The following is a 25,432-nucleotide window of genomic DNA, read 5'->3' on the forward strand; positions in this document are numbered from 1 at the left end:
CTTTCACAACCAAAAAAACGTTTGGACATCATTAGAATCGTCTGGAAACATCGAAAATGAAATAACAATGGATAGTCATGTTTATGTAGATCACAGCAGAACATCCAAATGAAGATGAAATACTGCTGAACAGTGTTAGACGCGACCATGATCACGAAGAAATTAACGATGACGCTGAAGAGATGCATCAGAACAACCCGTAGAAAGGCCAACTCATGAAGAAATGATTAATGCTTTTAAAATGGTTCATATGGGTCTACAGTTTTGTGAAAATGTTCCTGATAATTGCTCTGAACAAATGTGAGATTTCCTTTGTGAATCAGACAATTTTTTAATTGTACTGTGCAAACGAAAATTACAGATTTTTTTAATTTGTGATATTTACCGGCAAAAATTGTGTAAACATATGACAGGATAATAAGTATGTTTTTGAAATAAAATACATTAAAAATAAATGTAGATTCGTTTTCATTTTCTAATTAGATAACAATTTCTAATAAAATAGATATTCTCTGTATAACGAAATTTCTCTATAACAAATTTTTTCGCCGGATTTATCGAATTCGTTATAGGGAAGTTCAACTGTATTTAGTAAAGAAACAGGGTATTGTTTTAACACAGGCATTAAACAGCTTGAGAAAATAATACTTCTGTGCATTATGTTTTTCTTTCTTTACTCTCACAGGGGACACTATTGTCCATACAGTGAAAATGTTTGGTCTTACACTAATTAGAAAATTCAATTCCATTCATTAAAAACTCAAAGGCACTGTTGTGACTGATCACAACAATGCCTTTGAGTTTTTAATGGATAACAAATTCCCTTTGTTGGTGATGTTTCTTGAAAATTGGTAATTTTAAGTTGACTCGTAGATAAACATAGTCATTTCTAAAGAGCATAAGAGCTAGTTCTGTCACTGAAGAGACAAAAGAAATAACACAGAGTAGACATAATAGCAGTAAACATAATACAAAGACAATGACAGCAAAAGTAATGCAGAGCAGCATTATTTTCTCAAATTAAAATATTTGTATTTAATACTAAAATCTGCTAGTAATCCTACCTTGAAAAACAACTTTTTTAAAGAAAATATAGCACGCTTAAAAACAATTACAGGTGATTCCAAAAAAAATAACAGCAAAACTTGTTATCAAGAAAATTCTTAAAATTTGAAATCCATTAAAAATATATATCATTATGTGCTCAATTTATTTTAAAAAATAATGAAAAATAGTAAATATATTTAAATCTATACATCTCACCAAGAACATTTAACTTAATTGTATTATTATCAATTCCAGCATCATTCTGAGCAATGCAAGTATATTCTCCATCATCAGGAAGAGCGACGTCTTTAATAAAAAGTGTGTTATTAGCATAAAGGGTCAATCCAAATTCATATCCTGAAAGTAAATAATTATAAATCAATCAGAAGAATAACATTATGCTGTGCTCTCAATTAATAATAACTTTATTCAAATTATGTGGTAAAAATTTATATATAAAAATAAATCAATTTTTATCACGAGTTGCAGGTTGGATTAGCATCAGTATTAGTATCAGTATTAAAAGTAGTAGCAAATGGTGCAAGAAAGCAAGCTAATACAATATCAACCAAAAAAAAAAAATAATAATAATAATTCCCACATCAACTGTCAATCCCTTCTAATAGTTTGCATAGTTTTTCCTTGAATTTATTCAAACGGATCACTTCTACAACACCAAATGGAAGTTTGTTCCAACAATCAATTACCTGTTGGCTGAAAGTACACCTCTATATAGCTATCCTTCAACCAGCCTCAATTTGAATTTATGTTCCTTCAATGTAAGTAGTCTGAGCAAGAGGAAGAATTCAACAATGAACTTACTCAATCCATTCAAAATCAAACCTTAAATGCCAAACAGATCTCTCAGACAATTTATTCTCCTTGAATAAATTTGCTTTGCCTATTCTCCCAATGCTGCAATTTTGTAGAACTGAAGTCTTTTCTGGTAAGAGCATTTTTGTTTCTCTCACTAATCTCGTTGCTCTTCACTCATTCCAATGGATAAACATCCTTCCTAAAATGAAACTTCCACACCTATATGCAGAACTCAAGATGTGGCCTAACCATTGCCTTATACAATGGAATAATCACCTCCTTACCCCTCTTGGTAAAATTCTTGTATATAATTTGCAAAACAACAATTAGCTCTTCTGGCAGCCTGTCTGCACTGCTCAGATAACTTCATATCTGACAGCACAATTACTTCCAGATCTTTTTTCATTCTTTACTACCCTGAGCATTGAATCACACAATGCGCAGGGTAGTAAAGAATGAAAAAAGATCTGGAAGTAATTGTATTACTTCCCTGAGCATTGTATCACACAACTGGTATGTTAATCTAGGATTACTGCTACCCATGTGCAGTACCTTATATTTGTCAATGTTATACTTCAATTGCCACTGCTCTGCAGTCTGCCTAATTTTTCAAACTAATTCTTCTCTGTCTTATTGCAGTAGCAAACCCTGATAACTGCCATTAACCACACTTCCAACCTCCATATCATCTGCAAACAGATTTTCATCATGAAATTCCTTCATCAATAGTAATAATAAATACAGAAACAACAATGGGCCCGGGGAACTCCATTATAACATTTGTCCAAAAAGAGAAATTTGTTCAAGAGACATCGAAGGTAGATATTGTTGGGATATGAGAGATGTGGTGTCACACATATATAAAGGAATGCAGAATTGGAATTTGGGGAATACAACATGTACAGAAAGGATAGGAAAAGAGGAGAGGTTATGCTAATTAAGAAACACACAAAATCTAAAGTTGAGCATCTGGCTGCAATGGGTGGATAGTGCAGTGTTGAGTCAGTTTTGTGTGACATAAGCACTGGGAAAGCAAAAATGGGAGTAGGAATGTGTTGTAGGCCTAATGACTCTGATGAGTACAATGAACAACTGTACAGAGAAATAGAGTGGGGTAGTAAATCAGAATGTCTTATAATGGGGGATTTTAACTTCCCAGATATTGACTGGAACTTGTGGATTGGTCACTCACACACTAGCAAGAGTTTTGTGGATTTATTGGATGACTGTTTTCTACAGCAGCATTTTCGAGAGGCAACCAGAGGGAGTAACATTCTTCATCTGATTATGAGCAGTGATTATTCATGCATTAAAAATCTGCATATAAAGCAACCACTTCATGGCAGTGATCACAGTGTACTGATGTGGGATTTACTTAAAGATATAACTACCATCAAGGGTAAAGGAAAATGTTTTTGTTTTTGTAAGGATGACTACAGTAGTCTCAGACAGTTTTTAAATTCCATACAGTAGGACCAACTGATGATGTTACCAACAGAAAATTTTAAATGGGAAGCATCCAAGGAAGTAATCTTGGAAGCTACTTTTTGTTCCAACTAAGAAATACTGTTCAAGGTTTAGGCTTAAATGGATGACACATGAACTAATCAGACTCATGGTAGAGCAGTTATTATTGTTGTTATTTGGAGCATTAGCAACTAAGGCCATATTGCTCCGGGGATATGCGGTGGTCATTCCCTGACCTTTCCACATCCTCTGTATTTGGTGGTCACGGGCTGGAACCCCGGTCTAATCAAGAAGCGTGTGCTATGCACTGCTGCTCCTGCCCACCTGGCTACAGAGGTGCCCCCCCATGACAGAAGAAAAATGAATGGGGTACATATATATTATCAGGCTGCACAGAGGATGATGGTAGATGTAAGCTAGTCTGTAATCAAGTCACAAAGGAGGTTAGGCAAGCGAAGATGGATTAGCAGAAATCCTTGAACAGCAAAGACTTCTCCTACTCAGGTAACTGACAAACAATGAGTATTTTGCATCTACATTCACACATGAGGAGTTATTTAGGGATGGAGATGCCAGAAGTTTATTAAACCATAACAGGAAACTAAAGGATTTTGTAATAACTGAGTAAAGTGAAGGAGAAACTGTTGAAGTTAAGCATAAGGTAAGGCAACTGTGGTTGAAGGGATCTAATCTCCTGAAGAGAGTGATAATCAGTTATATTAAAGAAGGCAGCAAAGGAAGTAAGGAAACCTTAGCTATTATTATGAGAGCATCTCGAGATTCAGGGGAGTTCCCCATGGACTGCAGATGTGAAAATATATTCCCAATTCACAAGGGGGATCAAAGGGTGGCAAGTAATTACAGACCTGTTAGTTTAACTTTGTTCTGGGAAAAATAATGGAGTTACTGGTTAAAACTAGCATTGCAGGATCATCTAGACAAAAATACAGTTATAGCTCAGATACAGCATGGGTTTGTTAAGGGCAAGTCTTGTCTGACCAATTTGATTAGATACTATGATGTGGTCACAAAGGAACTGTATGCAAAAAATAATTTTGATATAAACTTGGATTTCAGAAAAGCTTTTGATACTGTTGCACATAAAAGACTGCTGTACAAATTGGAGCAGTATGGCATTAAGGGCAAGTTGCTGCTATGGATAAAGGGATGGCTGAGTAGGAGAAGACAGAGAGAGTGATATCCATGGTTTTTATTGATATTTATCAATGATATTGATGAAAATATATCAGGCCTAATTACCACATTTGCAGATGATACGAAGGTTGGTAGGGTTATTAATGACAGTGATGACAGTACACTACTGCAACAGGATCTAGAAAAATTGGGCAGATGGGCTGAGAGGTAGCAACTGAAGTTTAACATTCACAAATGCAAAGTAAATGAAGTTTTTTCTGAGCAGTGCAGGCAGGCTGCCAGAATAGCCCATGGGGTCTCGTCAATGATATACAGGATATTTGCTAGCAGGGATAAGGAGGTGATTATCCCCTTGTGTAAGGCCACACCTGAGCTGCATACAGTTAAGGAGACTTCATTTTAGGATGGATGTAGCTCTGCTAGAATGAGTACAGAGAAGGGCAATGAGATTGGCAAGAGGAACAAAAGGTTTCTGTCACCAAGAAGGCTTAAATTCTGCAAATTGCAGGGTCTGGAGATTATCTACCAGAAGGCAATTTGTTTGATTGAGGTTCTGTTGATTGTGGTGTATAAGGGCTTGAATGGTTTGAGCAAGCTCAAATGATGGGATTCTTCATCTTGCTGAGACACATGGCGCCTCCGTAGCCAGGTGGGAAGGAGCAGCAGTACGCAACGCACGCTTCTTGATTAGACCGGGGTTCGATCCCGTCACCACCAAATACGGGGATGCGGAAAGATCAGGGAATGATCACCGCATATTCCCGGAGCAATATGGCCTTAGTTGCTAATGCTCCTAAAAACCAAATAACAAAATAACAAACAGCTGAGACACACCTGTGGGGACATGGATTCAATTTGAGGAAAGACAGTTGCAGAACAGATGTGCGGAAATTTGCCTTTAGCTAGAAGGTAGTTGGATTGCTGGAACAAACTTCCATCTGTTGTTGTGGAAGTTGATAGCTTAAATAAATTTAAGGAAGAACTGGAAAAACGTTTGGAGCGAACGGATGGGTGAGATTGGTAGACTTCTTTTTTTTTGGCTGATGCTGTATAAGTATGCTTTCTTGCATCATATGCCTATGCTAATGCAATGATAAAGAGCAGTGCCCATTGATAACAACTCTCTGTCTTATCCCACTCAGCCACCCCTGTACAAATTGGAGCATTGTTTTATTTATCAAAATCCTTTGTGAAATATAAGTTTGATGTCAAAATTATTTTTTGCTTCTAGTTCCTTTGTTACAGCATCAGGGTATCCAATCAGATTGGTCTGATCACCCCTTTACAAATCCATGGTGTGACCACAGTATGACTGCATTCCTATTTAGATGATCCTGCATTAGTTCTTCAACCAATGACTCCAATATTTTCTCTAGAACGGACAACAAGCTAACAGGTCTGTAATTATTCATTCACTCTGTGATCCCCCTTTATAAATTTGGGATCACAGAATCCTTATCTGAGATCAGCCTTGGATTCCCCTGAATCCAAGGATGCTCTCATAATTATGGCTACAGGTTTCCTTACCCATTTGTTGCCTCCTTTAATTAAATAGATCCCATCTGCTCCAGGTGCCTTTTTTACATTGTTTCAACAATTCTCTCCCACTTTCCACTCAGGTATTGCAAAATAGTTTGGCTCTCTGTTAGAAATTTATAAATTTATGGCATCCCCATCCCTAAAAAATTCCTCATGTGTGAATGTAGATACAAAATATCTATTCAAATTGTCAACAGCCTGAGCAGAATCATGTACAGTTAAACCATTCATATCTAGTAGACCAATGTGATTCATACCTTCCCTTTTAATGTTTAATTAAGTAAAAAAAGTCTATGATTTTATTATTTGCCTGAGACTTCTCATAATCTGCGTTAGCTTGCCTAATCTCCTTTGTGACTTTACTGCTGTCTACTATATATCTATTATTGGCTTCTGTATCACCATTTAATTTATATGCATCCCATGCATTTTTCATCTCTGCTACAAGCAGAGATGAAAAATGCCAGGAAAGTGGGTGCGAGAGTACACGTGAACAGGCGAAGTTTTTACGGCTCCAGCAAATAGAGAAGTTTTTGCTTTTTTATTGACTTAAATTGGCATATTAATTTATTTTTTAGAGTTGCTTTATATTCCTAGTAACAATACTTTAGTTTAAATTGAATTTAGATAGAGATTTTGTGGGTTATTACTTAGTATCAGTAAGGGTATCGAATCGACGTGTGGACAAGTTTTGCAGCTCCTGTGAATGAAAAGTTTTTAATTATACTTAGCCGTTTTATTGACTTAATTGTTTGATTAAATTATTTTCTATAAGTAGCTTATAAACCTAGTCAAGTTCCGTGGTTTATTTTGAATTTAGATAGCGCGATTTGAAAAGTAAATAATACCTCGCATTAACCGTAGATTAACCATTCGTAACTTGCCGCCATTGTTATAAGATACAATGTGTGCTAGCGTAAGGTTTAACAGAAAACTAGATAGCGAGTATAGTAGTATCAATTAATCAGAAAAATTTATTAATCTTATTAAATTTCGTTTTCAATTGAATTGTACTTTTTTAACTAAATAAATATAGCGACCTAGTTTTACAAACATAACATCATAAATTAATACATATAAATTGACAGGGGATAAGAAAGTCATATAACGTAACTCGGAGATAATATTCAATACCGAAATACATATATATAGTGTTATAACTGCATTGGGACATAGGTTTAGGGTTATATTTTGTATTGAAATTTTATTGAACTTGAATAGAAATCATGACTCAGATCAGAGCAGCAAAGCAAAAAGCTCAAACTAGAGGAAGTGCTGTGGCTCAGGGTAGAACTGAGGGGGGGAGGCAGTTGTCCTCTGAATCACAGTCCATTGAAATGCAATGCCTGTTTGATGTTTGTGGAGCAATCAGGAATGGGACATGATATTGCCAAGTGGAATGTCTTTGTGTGTGCACGATGTAAGGAGTGCGAGGAAACCAGGCACCAACTCGGCACTGTTATGGGTTTATATGAGAGCTTGAAGGACAGGGTGGATGCCCTCGAAGGATTTAAATTGAGGGGCCCAACAAGCTCTCAGCTGTCCACATCAACGGCAGAGCATTAGCATTAGCATTAGTAGAGGCATTTGATGCAAGAAAGCAAGCTTATGCAGCATCAGCCAAAAAAAAAAAAAAAGTAACATAAATAAATAAAAATAACCACTTCCACTTCACCCCTCTGTTCGTTCGAAATACCTGTCCAGCTGAGCCTTAAACTTATTTAGGCTATCAACTTCCACGACAAGGGATGGAAGTCTGTTCCACCCACCAACCACCCGCTGGCTAAAGGCAAACTTCCGCACATCTATCCTACATCTGCCTTTCCTCAATTTGAATTTATGCCCTCTCAGGTGATTTTTCTGAGCTAGAGGAAGAATCCCATCAGCATTGAGCATGCTCAAACCATTCAAGGCTTTGTACACCTCTATCAGATCACCCCGCTGGTGCCTAGTTTCCAGACACTGTAATTTGCAAAACTTAAGCCTTTCTTCGTAAGAGAACCCCTTTGTCCCATTCACCAATCTAGTTGCCCTTCTCTGTACTCGTTCCAGCAGCTCTACATCCTTCCTGAAATGAGGCCTCCAGGCCTGTATACAGTACTCTAGGTGTGGCCTGACCATTGCCTTATACAAGGGAATAATCACCTCCTTATCCCTGCTAGAAAAATTCCTATATATCATTGACAATACACCATGAGCTACTCTTGCAGCTCGTCTGCACTGCTCAGAGAACTTCATATCTGCCTGCACCACCACCCCCAGGTCCCTTTCATTCTCTACCACTGTCAGTGTAGTACCACAGAGTTGATACGTTGCTCTGGGGTTGCTGTTTCCCATATGTAGTACTTTACATTTGTCAATGTTAAACTTCATTTGCCACCTCGAAGCCCATCTGCTCAACCTTTCCAAATCCTGTTGCAGCAGCATAGTGTCAGTAGTGCCCTTGACAACCCTGCCAACCTTCGTATCGTCTGCAAACTTGGACATTAAGCCTGATATACCATCATCAATATCATTTATAAATACAGAAAACAATAAAGGCCCCAATACTGAACCCTGAGGGACTCCACTAATAACATTAGTCCACGATGAGCAGTGTCCATTGATTACCACTCTCTGTCTTCTCCCCCTCAACCACCCCTTTATCCATAGCAGCAACTTGCCTCCAATGCCACACTGCTCCAATTTGTGCAGCAGTCTTCCATGTGCAACAGTATCAAAAGCCTTTCTAAGATCCAAGTATATAATATCAAAGTTATTCCCTGCATCCAGTTCTTTTGTGACTGCATCATAGTATCCAATCAAATTGGTCAGGCAAGACTTCCCCTTAACAAAACCATGCTGTGTCCTAGCTATAACTGAAGTCTTGTCTAGATGATCCTGCAGTGCTTCTTTCACCAGTGCCTCCATTAATTTTCCGGGAACAGAAGTTAAACTCACAGGTCTATAATTACTTGTGTCAGCCTTTGATCCCCCTTTGTGAATTGGGGTCACATTTGCACATCTCCAGTCAATGGGTACCTCCCCTGAGTCCAAGGAAGCTCTCATAATTATGGCTAAGGGATTGCTTACCTCCTTTGCTGCCTCCTTTAATATAACTGGATAGATCCCATCCACCCCAGGTGCCTTTCTTGTGTTTATCTTCAACAATTTCTCCTCCACTTTGCTCTCAGTTATTACAAGATTCTCTAGCTTACTGCTAGAGTTGAATACACCTCTGGCATTCCCCTCGCTGAATAACTCCTCGTGTGTGAATGTCGATGCAAAATATTCATTTAGTTTGTTAGCTACCCGAGCAGGGTCATCAACAGTTGACCCATCGATCTCAAGTGGACCAATCTGATTCATCCCCTTCCTTCTAGAGTTTACATAAGTAAAGAACTCTTTGCTGTTTTTCTTCGCATCCCTTGCCAAGGATCTCTCGTAATCTGCCTTCGCCTGCCTAACCTCCTTTGTAACTTGGTTACAGTTCAACTTGTATCTATCATAGGCGTCCATGTCACGTGTTAATTTGTATGTATCCCATGCATTTTTCTTCTCTGCCATATGCCTCATTAGTTCATCTGACAACCATTTAGGCCTAAACCTTGAACAATATTTCTTAGTTGGTATGTAAAGCCTAGTAGCTTCCACGATAAGTTCTTTGAATGCTTCCCATTTTGAATTTGCTGTTGGCAATATCATCAGTTGATCCCACTGTATAGAATTTAAATACTGTCTCAGTCCATTGTAGTCGCCTTTACGAAAGCAATACCCCTTCCCTTTACCCCTAATGGTAGTTACCTCTTTGAGTAACTCCCACTTCAGCACACTGTGATCACTGCCACCAAGTGGTTCATTTATCTGCAGATTCCTAATGCATGAAGAATCACTACTGATAATCAAATCAAGAGTATTACTCCCTCTAGTTGCCTCCCGAACATGCTGATGTAGAAAACAATCATCCAATAAATCCACAAAAGCCTTGCTACTGTGTGAGTGACCAGCCCCCAAATTCCAGTCAATATCTGGGAAATTAAAATCCCCCATTATAAGACTCTCTGATTTACTGGCCCACTCTATTTCTCCGAACAGTTTCTTATTATACTCATCAGAGTCATTAGGCCTATAGCACACTCCTACTCTCAATTTTGATCTGCCAATGCTTATGTCACACCAAACTGACTCGACACTGCACTGTCCAGCGATGTCGACTGGCTTCACTTCCTTGGATTTTATGTGTTTTTTAACTAATAGCATAACCCCTCCTCCCTTCCTATCCTGTCTATCCTTTCTGTAGACATTGTACTCCCCAAATTCCAGTTCTGCATTTCTTATATCTGTGTGACACCACGTCTCTGAAATCCCCACAATATCTGCCTTTGATGTTTTGAGCAATACCTCAAATTCATCAAATTTATTTACTAAACTCCTAGCATTGGTGTACACACAAGTATACATGCACCTGTTCTTTTTCTTAGCTACCCTAACACAACCCATGTGTTTACTTGTACCCCAATGATTCCCAGCAGTCTCTGAAATATCCTGCATCTTATTTTCCAGGCTGCGGCTCATTCCAATAGAAGCAGTGCAAGAATCACTTTCACCTCTGCCAGTGGCTACTGTTAATCTATTAGTCCTTGTATCCCCCCCAATCTAGCAGTTTTCCGATCCACCTAACATTGCCTCGATAGCATCAGCAAACATTCTTGCACCCTTTCTATTTAAGTGTATCCCATCCCTGTAGAAGCAGTCTCTCCTGTTAACAAGTACAGACCAGGCTGAAAAAAATTTTACCCCTTGAGCCCTGCACAATATTTCCAGGGCCGAATTGATTGATAGGGCTCTCATCATATACTCCCTCCTATCGTGTCTGGGCAGAATTGCAGACACTTTCAATTTCAACCCTAATTCACGGCTTTTTTTCATCAGTGACCTGTACTTGTCAAGTAATTCCGCCGGTCTCCTACTCTTAATGTCATTAGTGACAACGTGTACAACTATATCACCTTTTGTGCCCTTAAAAGATGATATCCGCTCTACAACGTCATCAACTTTTGCCCCTGGCAGACATACCCTGGTCCTATTCCACCTATCCTTTTTACAAAGCATGTTTCCCGTTTCCCTGACAATAGAGTCACCAACAACTACTAGTTCCTTTGGGACCAGCGCATTCTGCCTTGGGGGTTGCCGCTGTGTTCCGCGATGACCAAGTGCAAGCTCTGGCATTGGTGTGGGCAGCTGAGAGCTTGATGGGCCCCTCACTTGTAATCCTTCGAGGGCATCCACCCTATCCTTCAAGCTCTCATATAGGCCCATAACAACGCTGAGTTGTCGCCTTATCTCCTTACACTCCTTGCATCGCACACACACAAAGACATCCCCCATGGCAGTATCATGTCCCATACTTGACTGCTCCGCAAACATCAAGCAAATAGTGCATCTTACAAGGCTGTGATTCAGAGGACAACTGCCCCCCTCAGTTCTCCCCTGGGCCACAGCATTCCCATTAGCTTGAGCCCTTTGCTTTGCTGCCCTGGTTTGAGTCATGATTTAGATTTACTTTCAATAAAATTTCAATTTCTGTACAAAATTAAATCCTAAACTTGTATCCAAACACAGTTATAACGCTATATTTATGTTTCAGTAACGAGTGTTATCTACGGAATATTTACGTTTCAGTAACGAGTGTTATCTACGAAATATTTACGTTTCAGTAACGAGTGTTATCTGCGGAATCCCTTTATATAACTTTCGTATCAAGTTATGTATTAATTATTTGTTTTTACTAATTATTTATGTTACGTAACCTAAGTGGTTATATGTATAATTAATTATGTTAAATAAAATTAATTATATTACGTTTGTAATCTAAGTCGTTATATGTATTTATTTAAACGTACAATTTAACTGCTAACGAAGTTCAACTAACGCTATCTAGTACGGTATATCGCTTGCACTTGAACATCACGCAACACAGTGAGAACCCCCAAGGCAGAATGCACTGGTCCCAAAGGAACTAGTTCTTGTAGGTGACTTTATTGTCAGGGAAACAAGAAACATATTGTGCAAAAAGGATAGATGGAACAGGACAAGCATATGTCTGCCAGGGGAAAAGACTGATGACGTTCTAGGGGAGATATCATCTTTTAAGAGCACAATGCTGAAAAAAAGCCGCGAGTTAGGATATGAATTTGAAAGTGTCTGCAATTCTGCCCACACACGATAGGAGGGAGTATATGATGAGAGCCTTGTCGATCAATTCAGCCCTGGAAAGATTGTGCAAGGCTCAAGGGGTAGAATTTTTCTCAGCCTGGTCGGTGCTTGTTAACAGGAGAGACTGCTTCTACAGGGATGGGATACACTTAAATAGAAAGGATACAAGAATATTTGCTGATGCTATCGAGGCAGAGTTAGGTGGGTTGGAAAATTGCTAGCTTGGGGGGGATACAAGGACTAACAGATTAACAGTAGCAGCTGACAGAGGTAAAAGTAATTCTTGCACTACTTCTATTGAAATGCATTTGAGCAGCAGCCTAGAAAGCAAGGCTGTGTTAGGGTAACTAGGAGTAGAAACAGGTGCATGTATACTTGCATGTACACCAATGCTAGGAGTATAGTTAATAAATTCGATGAACTTGAAGTGCTAGTCAAGACATCAAAGGCAGATATTGTTGGGATATCAGAGACGTGGTATCACACACACACATAAGCAGTAAGGAACTGGAATTTGGGGAGTGCAATGTGTGCAGAAAGGATAGACAGGACAGGAAGGGAGGAGGGGTTATGCTGTTAGTTAAGAAACACATAAAATCTAAGGAAGGGCATCCAACTGATGTGGGTGGATAATGCAATGTTGAGTCTGTTTGGTGTGACATAAGTACTGGGAAAGGAAAAATGAGAGTAGGCGTGTGTTATAGGCCTAATGAATCTGATGAGTATAATGAGCAATTGTGCAGAGAAATAGAGTGGGCCAGTAAATTAGAGTGTCTTATAATGGGGGATTTTAATTTCCCAGATATTGACTGGAATTTGTGAGTTGGTCAATCACACACTAGCAAGGCTTTTGTGGATTTATTGGATGATTGTTTTCTATGTCAGCATGTTCGGGAGGCAACTAGAGGGAGTAATACTCTTGATCTGATTATCAGTAGTGATTCTTCATGCATCAAGAAGATGCAGATAAAGGAACCACTAGGTGGCAGTGATCACAGTGTGCTGAAGTGGGATTTACTCAAAGAGGTAACTACCATCAAGGGTAAAGGGAAGAGTTTTTGCTTTCATAAAGACTGTCTCAGACCACCGTGACTACGGTGGTCTGAGACAGTCTTTATGAAACAGTCTTTTTTTTCTTTTTTTCTGAGACAGTATTTAAATTCTATACGGTGGGACCAACTGATGGTGTTACCAACAGCAAATTCAAAATGGGAAGCATTCAAAGAATTAATCTCAGAAGCTACTAGGCTTTTCATACCAACAAAGAAATATTGTTCAAGATTTAGGCCTAAATGGATATCAGATGAACTAATTAGACATGTGACAGAGAATAAAAATGCATAGGATACATATAAATTAACATGTGACACAGAAGACTATAATACATATAAGCTGGTCTGTAACAAAGTTACAAAGAAGGTTAGGCAGGCGAAAGCAGATTACGAAAAATCTTGGGCAAAGGATGCAAAGAAAAACAGCAAAGAGTTCTTTACTTATGTAAACTCTAGAAGGAAGGGGATGAATCAGATTGGTCCACTTGGTATCGATGGTTCAACTGTTGATGATCCTGCTCAGGTAGCTAACAAGCTAAGTGAATATTTTGCATCTTCATTCACACATGAAGAGTTATTCAAGGAGGGGAATGCCAGAGGAGTATTCTACTCTAGCAGTAAGCTAGATAATCTTGTAATAACTGAGAGTAAAGTGGAGGAGAAATTGTTGAACATAAACATAAGAAAGGCACCTGGGGTGGATGGAATCTATCCAGTTATATTAAAGGAGGTGGCAAAGGAAGTAAGCAAACCCTTAGCCATAATTATGAGAGCTTCCCTGGACTCAGGGGAGGTACCCATGGACTGGAGAAGTGCAAATGTGACTCCAATCCACAAAGGAGGAGGGCGTCTCAGTAGCCAGGTGGGAAGGAGCAGCAGTGCGTAGCACATGCTTCTTGATTAGACCGGGGTTTGAGCCCGTCACCACCAAATACAGAGGATGCAGAAAGGTCAGGGAATGACCACCGCATATTCCCGGAGCAATATGTGCTTAGTTCCTAATGCTCCTAAAAACCAAATAACAAACAAACAAAGGAGGATTAAAGGGAGACATAGGTAATTACAGACCTGTTAGTTTAACTTCTGTTCCAGGGAAATTAATGAAGGCACTTGTTAAAGAAGCATTGCAGAATCATCTAGACAAGACTTCAGTTATAGCTCGGACACAGCATGGGTTTGTTAAGGGAAAGTCTTGTCTGACAAATTTGATTGGTTACTATGATGTAGTCACAAAGGAACTGGATGCAAAGAATAACTTTGATATCATATATTTGGATCTTAGAAAGGCCTTTGATACTGTTGCACATGGAAGACTGCTGCACAAATTGGAGCAGTGTGGCACTGGAGGCAAATTGCTGCTATGGATAAAGGGATGGTTGAGTGGGAGAAGAGGAGAAGACAGAGAGGGGTTATCAATGGACACTGCTCCTTGTGGTGTCCCTCAGCGTTGAGTGTTGGGTCCATTGTTGTTTTCTGTATTTATAAATGATATTGATGATGGTATATCAGGATTAATGTCCAAGTTTTCAGGCGATACAAAGGTTGGCAGGGTTGTTAATGACAGTACTGCAACAGGATCTACAAAAGTTGAGCAGATGGGCTGAGAGCTGGCAAATGAAGTTTAATATTGACAAATGTAAAATACTACATATGGGAAGCAGTAATCCCAGAGTAACGTATCAACTCTGTGGTACCACACTGACAGTGGTAGAGAATGAAAAGGACCTGGGGGTAATTGTACAAGCAGATATGAAGTTTTGTGATCAGTGCAGAGGGTCTGCAAGAGTAGCTCACGGTGTCTTGTCAATGATATACAGGAATGTTTCTAGCAGGGATAAGGAGGTGTAAGGCAATGGTCACGCCACACCTTGAGTACTGTATACAGGTCTGGAGGCCTCATTTTAAGAAGGATGCAGAGCTGTTTGAACGAGTACAGAGAAGGGCAACAAGATTAGTGAATGGAACAAAAACAGTTGCTCTTACGTAGAAAGGCTTAAGTTTTGCAAATTACAGTGTCTGGAGACTAGGCACCTGCAAGGTGATCTGATTGAGATGTATTAAGCCTTGAATGATTTGAGCATGCTCAATGTGGATGGGATTCTTCCTCTTGCTCTGAATAATCGCCTGAGAGGGCATAAATTCAAATTCAAGAAAGACGGTTGTAGGATAGATGTGCGGAAGTTTATCTTTAGCCAGCAGGTGATTGATTGCTGGAACAAACTTCCATCTGTCGTTGTAGAAGTTGATAACTTAAATAGATTCAAGGCAGAACTTGACAAACATTTGGACCGAGTGGATGGATGAAATAAGGGTTTTTTTTTTTTTTTTTTGGCTGATGCTAAAAAAAAGCTTAAGCTTGCTTTCTTGCATCATGTGCCTTTGCTAATGCTAAGCCTCTTCAGTTCATCCTAGAATAAACAGGTATATTGACCAAACAAGGATACATTTCAATTCCACCATCAATGAAGCCCTTAAACATACAAAAATATATTGTTGCTTATGCACAAAGTCCTAACCTACAGGTAACTTGCCTATAATACCCACATTTTCTTCTGTAAACTATTTTGGAAAAAAAAAAAAAGGTTGATATACTGTGTACAGAATAACCATTCATTCTCTTATTACCATTATTTACCGCTTATTGCCTTATTATCTGTTTTTAAACAATTTGAAAAAAAAAAAAAAAAGGTTTGCATGCCATGTACAGAATAACCACTTATATTTGATTTAAAGGAGTTCTTTGTGTACACAAGAATAATAATAATATTTCAATGTTCAATTTCAAGAAAACATTCTCTACAATGAAGTTGAATTTCCTAAACCTGGCACTCTTTTACTTGGCACTGCACATTTTCTGACTACTTTTAGAAAAATGTATAAATCCAACAAAAAACCTAAAAACTGGAAAATTCAGGTTGAGAGTCTGCATTTATCTGAGACGGACAGTATGAATCTCAACTCGGAGCCATAAACTTTTTAATTGACTTTCAACTGGACACACAGCTGACATACAATAGTTGTATTAACTTATAATACAACTGTTTTGAAATTAAGGAGTGTTTGTGATGTTATAATTAATTTGACATGCAGAAGTTTGTTGGCAGGTCATGGAATTGTCCAATGCTATTTGTGGACAAGACTAATAATTCAGTGGCAAAAATACAAAAGGTATGAAAACCTACAGTACACTAGTATTTTTAGATACTTGCTCATGTTTGATTCAAATTTCTGCAGATTAATTTTAGGAAATATACGAGAACAAATGTTATTCCAGAGAACAGGAGTATAAGATATAATGTGGAAGAGAATAAAGTTTTTTCAGTAAATCTGAAGTTCAATTGTGCATGTTCAGACTGGTTTAAATGTGGGGGGGGGGGGATCAGATACCAATCACAAAAACAGTACTGTACCTATAGAATTATTTGTAAAAAAGGCAAAGAACAGAAACTGAATGGTAGTGTGACAGTAAGTTAATTAGTATTATAGTGCAAGTAGTACACACTAATTAGCCATATTGTAATTAGCTAAACAGTATTACTAATTTGTAATAGTAAACAAATTAATACTAATTAACTTGTGTTACTATTGCAAAAATAGTAACAAACTGTCATTCTGCATCATCCACTGATGAAGGCACTTATTCCAATAATTAACGTCCTGTTGGCTAAACGAAAACTTCCTACAATTCAGTCTAAACCTCTCCCTCCTCCCTCACAATTTGAGTTTATTGTCCCATAGTTCTGGAATAATTTATAAATGAAAATTTCCTCTCATTTAACTTTCGCCTTATGGACCTCAACTAAAGCCACTCTAAGGCCTAGTTATCAAATCAGTAAGCACATTTCAGTCTGAGGAAGTCCTACGATTTGATTTGATTTGGTAGTTGTTGGCGCATCGGCTTCTGTGGCCATATTGCACCTCCCAAGGTTTTTGCAGTACTTTGATCCAAGCCCGAGGCGGGAATCAAACCCGCGACCTTTGGGTTGCCGGGCAGGTACTTTACCCACTCGGCTAGCCCGGTCGGCAAGAGGAAGTCCTACCAATCTTATCAGCAGGCAAGTTGTTCTTCTATAGACCCCATCTTTTTTTAGGTGCAGTCTCCATACTTGGACAAATTATTCTAGTGAAGTCATACAATTACCTCCCTATCTCCACAATAAAACGTTCAATAAATCATCAATGAGGCACCATGGACCCTCCTTGCTGTCTGTCCACTGCACAGAGAATTCCATATTTGCCCATATTGTATTTTAAGTGAGGAATCATTACTTAGCCTGAAGGCCCTCTTTTGGTTACAGTGTGGGTGTTTCACAGAGGTTATGAAGGGAGCACCCCATATGTAGGAAAAATATTTCAGTGAGGATGGATTTGTGATTTGTACAGAATAAGGAGTTGTTTAAATAAAATTAATAAAAAGAGCAAAGGAGAAAACTTATTTTTTATGCAAAGAAAGCAATAGCACTCTAGAGTTGCAAGCTGGTAATAAAATATAATATTAGTATTAGTAGTAGCAAATGATGCAAGAAAGCAAGCTTATAGAGCATCAGCCAAAAAAAAAAATTTCCATTTCACCTATCCAGCCACTCCAATAGTTTGTCTAGTTTTTCCTTGAATTTATTCAAACTATCCATAACAACAGATGGAAGTTTATTCTAACAATCAACCACCCCCTGGTTGAAGGCAATAAACTTCTGCACATCTATCCTGCAACCATCCTCCCTCAATTTGAATTTATGCCCCCTCATGTGTGTAATCTCAGCAAGAAGAAGAATACCATCAACACAGATTACTCAATCCATTCTAGGCTTTAAACACCTGTCAGATCTCATTGCAGGTTTCTAGCCTCCTGCATATATAGTTTCTCATTACTGCTAGTTGCTAATTCTTCATTTAATTTCCTTCAAATGTGATAACAACAGCAGTAGCACTACCAATTGTTGCAATTACAAAAATTGGCAGTGCTATCGATTGGTAGCAATTAGTAGCACCAATTATTGTACTACCAATTAGTGCTACTAATTGGTAGTACAACAATTGGTGCTTGGTCTGACTTACTCCAAATTTTCATTTCATTTCTGAAATTAGCAGTTTTGATTTTTTTTTTTTTTTTTTCTTTTAATTTTACTTCTTGTAAAAGTGCGAGATATTGACTAATGGAAATTGAAATATTTATTAAATGTAATTTGCTATTTTTGATGAAAAAATTTTAACTTAAATTTTTCATTAAAAAAAGTTTGTTACACGTGTTATTTCTAGCAAAACAATGAATTTATTACTTTGCAAAAAATAAAAAAAAAAAAGAACATTAAAATATAAACATGAAACTATTATTCATTTCATTTCAAAATTTATAAAACCACTAATTGCACAAAAATTAAGATTATACATGTGTGTGTATTATTATGTTTTCTCAAATAAATAATAATATCAAGATGATAAGCCATTTTACATAAATAACAATAATGAAGACAAAAACTAACACAGTTAAACATAAAAGAAAAGCCACCTAACTTCAGTAGCAGTAAAATTAATGGTCAGCCAAGAAATTGGCACAATTCTCACATAATTACTAGCCGACCGGGCTAGCCGAGTGGGTAAAGTACCTGCCCGGCAACCCAAAGGTCGCGGGTTCGATTCCCGCCTAGGGCTTGGATCAAAGTACTGCAAAAAACCTTGGGAGGTGCAATATGGCCACAGAAGCCGATGCGCCAACAACTACCAAATCAAAAAAAAAAAAAAAACATAATTACTCCATGCAAATTATAACTTGTAAATTCTGGAACTACACAAATGAAAGTTTGCACACAGTAAAAAATACAGAAATATTACAACTAGTAATATTGAACCAGCAATTAACATGCAGAAGATATTTAGCATTAGCATTAGTAGAGGCGAGAAAGCAAGCTTATACAGCATCAGCCAAAAAAAAAAAAATATTCCCATTTCACCCATCCATTCACTACAAATGTTTGTCTAGTTTTGCCTTGAATTTATTTAAGCTGTCAACTTCCACAAGGACAGATGGAAGCATGTTCCAGCAATCAACCATCCAGTAGTTAAAGGCAAGCCTCCACACATACTCTACAACTGCCCTTCCCCAATTTGAATTTATGTCCCCTCAGGCAATTAATCTGGGCAGGAGAAAGAATCCCATCAGCATTTAGCTTGCTCAAACCATTCACAGCATTATATACCTCAACCAGATCACCTCGCAGGTGCCTAGTCTACAGACACTGCGATTTGCAGAACTTAAGCCTTTCTTCATAAGAGCAACCCTTTGATCCATTTACCAATCTTCTTGCCCATCTCTGTACCCATTCCAGCAGCTCTATATCCTTCCAAAATGAGACTTCCAGACATGTATACAGTACTCAAGGTGTGGCCTGACCATTTCCTTATACAAGGGGATAATCATCTCCTTATCCCTGCTATAAAAATTCCTGTATATCATTGAAAAGACACAATAAGCTACTCTTTCAGACTGTCTGCACTGCTCAGAAAACCATATCAGACTGCACAATTACCCCCAGGTCTTTTTCATTCTCCACTACCCTGAGTGTAGTACCACACAGTTGGTAAATTCCTCTGGGGTTACTGCTACCCATATGTAATACTTTGTATTTGTCGATGTTAAACTTCAGTTACCACCTCTCGGCCCATCTACTCACCTTTTCTACATCATATTGCAATAGTGTACTGTCATTAACAACCCTGCCAACCTTTGTATCATCTGTAAACTTGGACATTAAGCCTGATATACCTTCATCAATATCATTAATAAATATGGAAAATAGCAATGAACCCAACACCAAACCGTGGAGTACTCCACTAATAACAATAGTCCACGGGGAGCAGTGTCCGTTGATTACCACTGTGTCTTTTCACACTCAATCATCCCTTTATCCATAGCAGCAATTTTCCCTTAATTCCATAGTGCTCCAATTTGTACAGTTGTCTTTTATGTGCAACAGTATCAAAAGCTTTTCTAAAACCCAAGTATATGATATCAAAATTATGTTTTGCATCCAGTTCCTCTGTGACTACATCAAAGTATCCACTCAAACTGGCCACACAAGACTTCCCCTTAACAAACCCATGCTGTGTCTGAACTAATTTCAGACACACCCTGTGTGTCTGCCAGGAGAAATTTTGCACAAATATTACCCATTTCCCTGACAATTGAGTCACTGACAATAACTAGTTCCTGTGGGACCAGCACATTCTGCCCTAAATGTTGCCATTGTGTTGCCTGGTGCACAAGAGTGAGCTTTGGCATTGAGTTGGGCAGCTGAGAGCTTTATGGGTCCCTCATTTTAATTCCATAAAGGGCATCCATCCGTCTCTCAAATTCTCATAGACAACTATCAGAATGCTGCATTGGCACCTAATTTCTTCACGTTCTCTGCACCTAGCACACACACAAAGACAACCTCTATGTCTAAATCATGTCCTGTTTGAGAAAGGTCCACAAACATGTCACTTTTGCACATTTTTTTTAGACTGTGAGCCATTTGAGGTTCGCCCCCTTTGGTTGTACCCTAAACCACAGCAGTTTTGCTATTCTAGTCTGAGGCATGATTTCCATTTAAATACAATTTAATTAACAATAAAAATTAATAAGATTTATAAATTTAATCAATTAATTGCTAATACTATACTAAGCTAGCAGATTCTTAATACAGTGCTACATATTACGCTATCTAGTTTTACGTTATATCTTACACTATCAAGTTCGAGATACACGTTACACTATTCTTTATCGATACAACAATGATGGCGGCAAGTTTCGAACAGTACAAGTTTTACCGATACTAAGTAATAACCTACAAAATCTCTATCTAAGTTCAAAATAAACTGAGTATTGTAACTAGGAATATAAAGCTACTTCTAGAAAATAAATTAATATGCCAATTAAGCCAATAAAATGGCAAAAATTTAAGAAAAACTTCTCTATTAGCTGGAGCTGTAAAAACTTCGCCCACACAGAGCTACTCTCATTCCCAAAGTCCAAGATACACTATAGACAACCCTTATAGAAAAACTACAATAACAGTATGAAAGGCATCATTTCATCTTTCATGTTTGCAATACCAGGGAACCTGCCCACCCGCCGATGAAAAGCCAACTAGCTTTGAAATGGTGCCATCTGGGTTGTGGTGGTGCCCACCAAGAATAAGTAACAATAGTCTTCTCTATTAATGAAGCTTTACTTATTCTAGGTAGTGCAATACTTGGTAACTCATTGTGAAGGATCAGCACAATATGAGATACAGATGAAATTATGGCTTTCATACTACTATCGTAGTTTTTCTTTAAGAGTTATCTATGGTAATATTATATAGATATAGAATCTTAAACTCTTAGATTTAGATTATTATGCCAGAATTTCCCAAAAGTTTCTGGGAAAATATAAATAATATTCATATTTTCCCAAAAAAATGGGAAAATATAATAATTCCGAATAGTTTTATTTTACGGAACAGGCCAGTTTTGTCTACTAGTACTGCCTACCTTAAGCTTGCTATGCCGCCATGTTACTCTGACTGGTCATATTGAACGTACCTTGCAGAAAAGAAGAAAATGCATTTTTGTGCTTCTGCAAATGCATCCAGGATCAGTCTGAAATGTGTATTTAAGGATTCGAAATATTTAATATATCACGGCATTGGCTTACTTAGTGAAAGGTTTTTTCTTTTTTTGAGCCTTACAGTTTAAGTTTGAAAAAGTCAGAGATCATTTTATTTTACTGCGGAATATGATAATTTCAGAAGGATTGATCAATGGTACGAGACTTATAGTCAAAGTTATGCATCAGAATTTTTTGGATCTAGAAATAATAACAGGAGAAGCTAAAGGAAAATGGGTACTCTTACCACATGTAGATTTGTCATTGCCATTCTCATTTAAAAGATGGTAATTTCCTATTCGGCTGGCTTTTGTGATGGCTATACAGAAGGCCCTCGTTATAACGCGGTTCACTTTATGCTGATTCATTATAACACTGTTCTTATATTATAACCCATATCTGACTATAACAAATCGCAAATCACTATAACGCTTAACAGATATTTATTTAAAGTATACCCAGTAAAATAAAATAAAATAAAATATTTCCAGAAGCTTTCGGAACTCGTGTCCCTTTCTCAACTGACAGAATTTTTGAATACATTACAAGCAAAGTGTGGCACGTTACTCATTCGTCATTGTTGTAGCACGGACGTGTGCTGCCTTGCGCCAGTGATCATCCATCAATAAAACGGTTGTCTCCAGGATTGGATGTATACGCATGCCTTTCTGGCGATTTAATGCCTTAGGGTTGTTCATTATGTTTAGTGACTCTAGCCATAGGCGGTGGCGAAAGTGTCGCGCGTGGTCCACTATCTCAAAGTCGCGCTTGGGGTCAAGATCGTGGTTGGTAGCCCAAAAACGCTCTTTAACATATTGCATTTTTGGCATATTTAATGAAATCGTTTCATTTGATGGAGTCGACAGCTTGAAAATGAATAGCAAAATGGCATTAAAACGTTTCTCACGCAGACTTGAGAAATTTTCCCACAATGAAATTTTTTCGCATGCTAATTTAATTGCAATACAGTGACTTGTTATGTTGTTGAATTCAGACACAGCATGGGTTTGTTAAGGGAAAGTCTTGTCTGACAAATTTGATAGGATATTATGATGTGGTTACAAAGGAACTGGATGCAAAAAATAATTTTGATATCATATATTTGGATTTCAGGAAAGCTTTTGACACTGTTGTGCATGGAAGACTATTGTACAAATTGGAGCAGAATGGTATTAAGGGTAAATTGCTACAATGGATAAAAGGATGGTTGAGTGAGAGAAGACAGAGGATGGTAATTAATGGGTGCTGCTCATCGTGGACAAATGTTATTAGTGGAGTCCCACAGGGTTCGGTGTTGGGTCCTCTGTTGTTTTGTATATTTATCAATGATATTGATGAAGGTATATCAGGCTTAGTGTCGAAGTTTGCAGATGATACAAAGGTTGGCAGGGTTGTTAATGACAGTAATGGCAGTGTGCTACTGCAACAGGATCTAGATAATTTGGGCAGATGGGCTAAGAAGTGGCAACTGAAGTTTAACCTTGACAAATGAAATTACTGCATATGGGTAGAAGTAACCCCAGAGAAACATATCAACTGTGTGTTACTAAACTTAAGGTGGTAGAAAATGAAAAAGACCTGGGAGTAATTGTGCAGTCAGATATGAAGTTTTCTGAGCAATGCAGACATGCTGCCAGGGCAGGTCATGGGGTTCTGTCAATGATATATAGGAATTTTGCTAGCAGGGAAAAGGAGGTGATTGTCCCTCTGTATAAGGCAATGGTCAGGCCACGCCTTGGGTACTGCGTACAGGTCTGGAAGCCTCATTTTAGGAAGGATGTAGATTTGCTTGAGCGTGTACAGAGAAGGGCAACAAAATTGGTGAGGAGAATGAAGGAATCCTCTTACCAAGAGAGGCTTAAGTTCTGCAAATTGCAGTGGCTGGAGACTAGGCATCTTCACAGTGATCTGAGATTTTTTTTTGGCTGATGCTGCATAAGCTCATACACTTGCTTTCTTGCATCATATACTACTACTACGACTACTACTACATAGTTCCGAGATCAACATTTTAAAAAATGATCAAGTATATTGCTTGTAATATTTGCATTATATGCATTTATCCGAAGTCTAGTCATCACTCAGTACAGTATTAGACATCGTGCGTAACGGACAGTTTACTCAAACATTGTATCATAATTAATGCAACCAACACGGATGGCGTCTCCGTAGCCAGGTGGGCAGGAGCAGCAGTTCGTAGCACAAGATTCTTGATTAGACCAGGGTTCTAGCCTGTGACCACCAAATACGGAGGATGCAGAAAGGTCAGGGAATGACCACCGCATATCCCCGGAGCAATATGGCCTTAGTTGCTAATGCTCCTAAAAACCAAATAACAACCAACATTGTTACATTTTCGAAGAGTTAATAATGGTGGATAAGAATGAAAAAAGCAACAAAGTCTGGACGCAGTATGAAGACTACAAATATAAGAAAAAGACTGAATTTGAAAATTAAATTCGATGTTTTGAAGCAAATTGGAAAAGACAGCTGTTCCCCTGCAAGCAACTAGGGCTAGGCCGGCTATTAGGATTGAAATGGAGAGACTTTAACTAATTTTATTGAAGATAATATCCAACACAGAATTCAGATAAGTTAAATATAAAAAAAAAAACAAAGAGAGAGATTAGCCTATATGACGATCTGAAGAAAGCTCACCTATAAAAAAAAAAAAATGTGGAAGCATTTAAAACTAGTAAGGGCTGGTTGAATAAATTTAAAATCCAGGGAGAAGCTGCAACTGCAGATCAAGGAGCTGAAACTTTCAAAAAAGAGCATGTTAAAATTATTGAAGAGTGATATTATATGTTATACTTCTCAACAAGTTTTTATCATATATGAAGCAGGACTTTTTTGGAAACGAATGCCTAAAAGAAGTTTCATATTGAAAGAAGAAAAAACATGCCAGGTTTCAAAGCGGCGAAGGATCGGTTGACTTCATTGTTGGGTGGTAATGTTGCAGAGGATTTAAAATTAAAACCCCTTTTAGTTTACCAGGAAGAGGGCCAAAGTAAAACCCAAAATCTACACGTTTTTCATGATTAAATCGATCAATTAAATTCAATCAATTTAGATCAATTAAATTCATGATTTTAATTGGAATTTTAAGTTTAATTTTGATACGTAAGTAATTACCACATAATTATATATGTATGTAATTCAGAATATTTTATATGTACAAATATTTATATATTTTGACCGAAATTTGTGCATCTTTTCACTACCGTTTATTATTGATTAGGAAATATCCTATGGCACCGACCGCAACTCACAAATACATATGTTACCTTATGGGAATGCGGCACTTGCTTAGCGTGGATTCACTTAGTGCTCTTATTTTTTCAGAATGAATTATCAATGTTAAGCGGGGGTCACCTGTAAATAAAAATCAAAGGCAAACGTTTGATAGAGTTGGAATTTTGCTTACTAATCCTGTATTTAGTCACGACCAATTGTATGTAGCAATGTCTCGAGTCAGTTCATTTCGGCATGTTTAGATAAGGTTACCAGAAGGGCACAAGAACATATAAAATGT

The 25,432-nt window shown here is 37.8% G+C and overlaps 1 protein-coding gene across 1 annotated transcript in view; it reads right to left on the reverse strand.

Annotated features, from left to right (window-relative positions):
• Positions 1-25,432, reverse strand: part of LOC150087903 (hemicentin-1-like) — a 1,496,027-nt gene that overhangs the window by 1,181,081 nt on the left and 289,514 nt on the right. Inside the window, exon 20 of the mRNA XM_090369959.1 lies at positions 1,264-1,404. Coding sequence (XP_090226085.1) covers positions 1,264-1,404 — 141 coding nt within the window. The remainder of the gene's footprint in view (positions 1-1,263; positions 1,405-25,432) is intronic.

The sequence above is a fragment of the Mastigoproctus giganteus genome, chromosome 3, assembly GCF_048544385.1.
Source record: "Mastigoproctus giganteus isolate SK-2022 chromosome 3, ASM4854438v1, whole genome shotgun sequence".
Lineage (NCBI taxonomy): Eukaryota > Metazoa > Arthropoda > Arachnida > Uropygi > Thelyphonidae > Mastigoproctus > Mastigoproctus giganteus.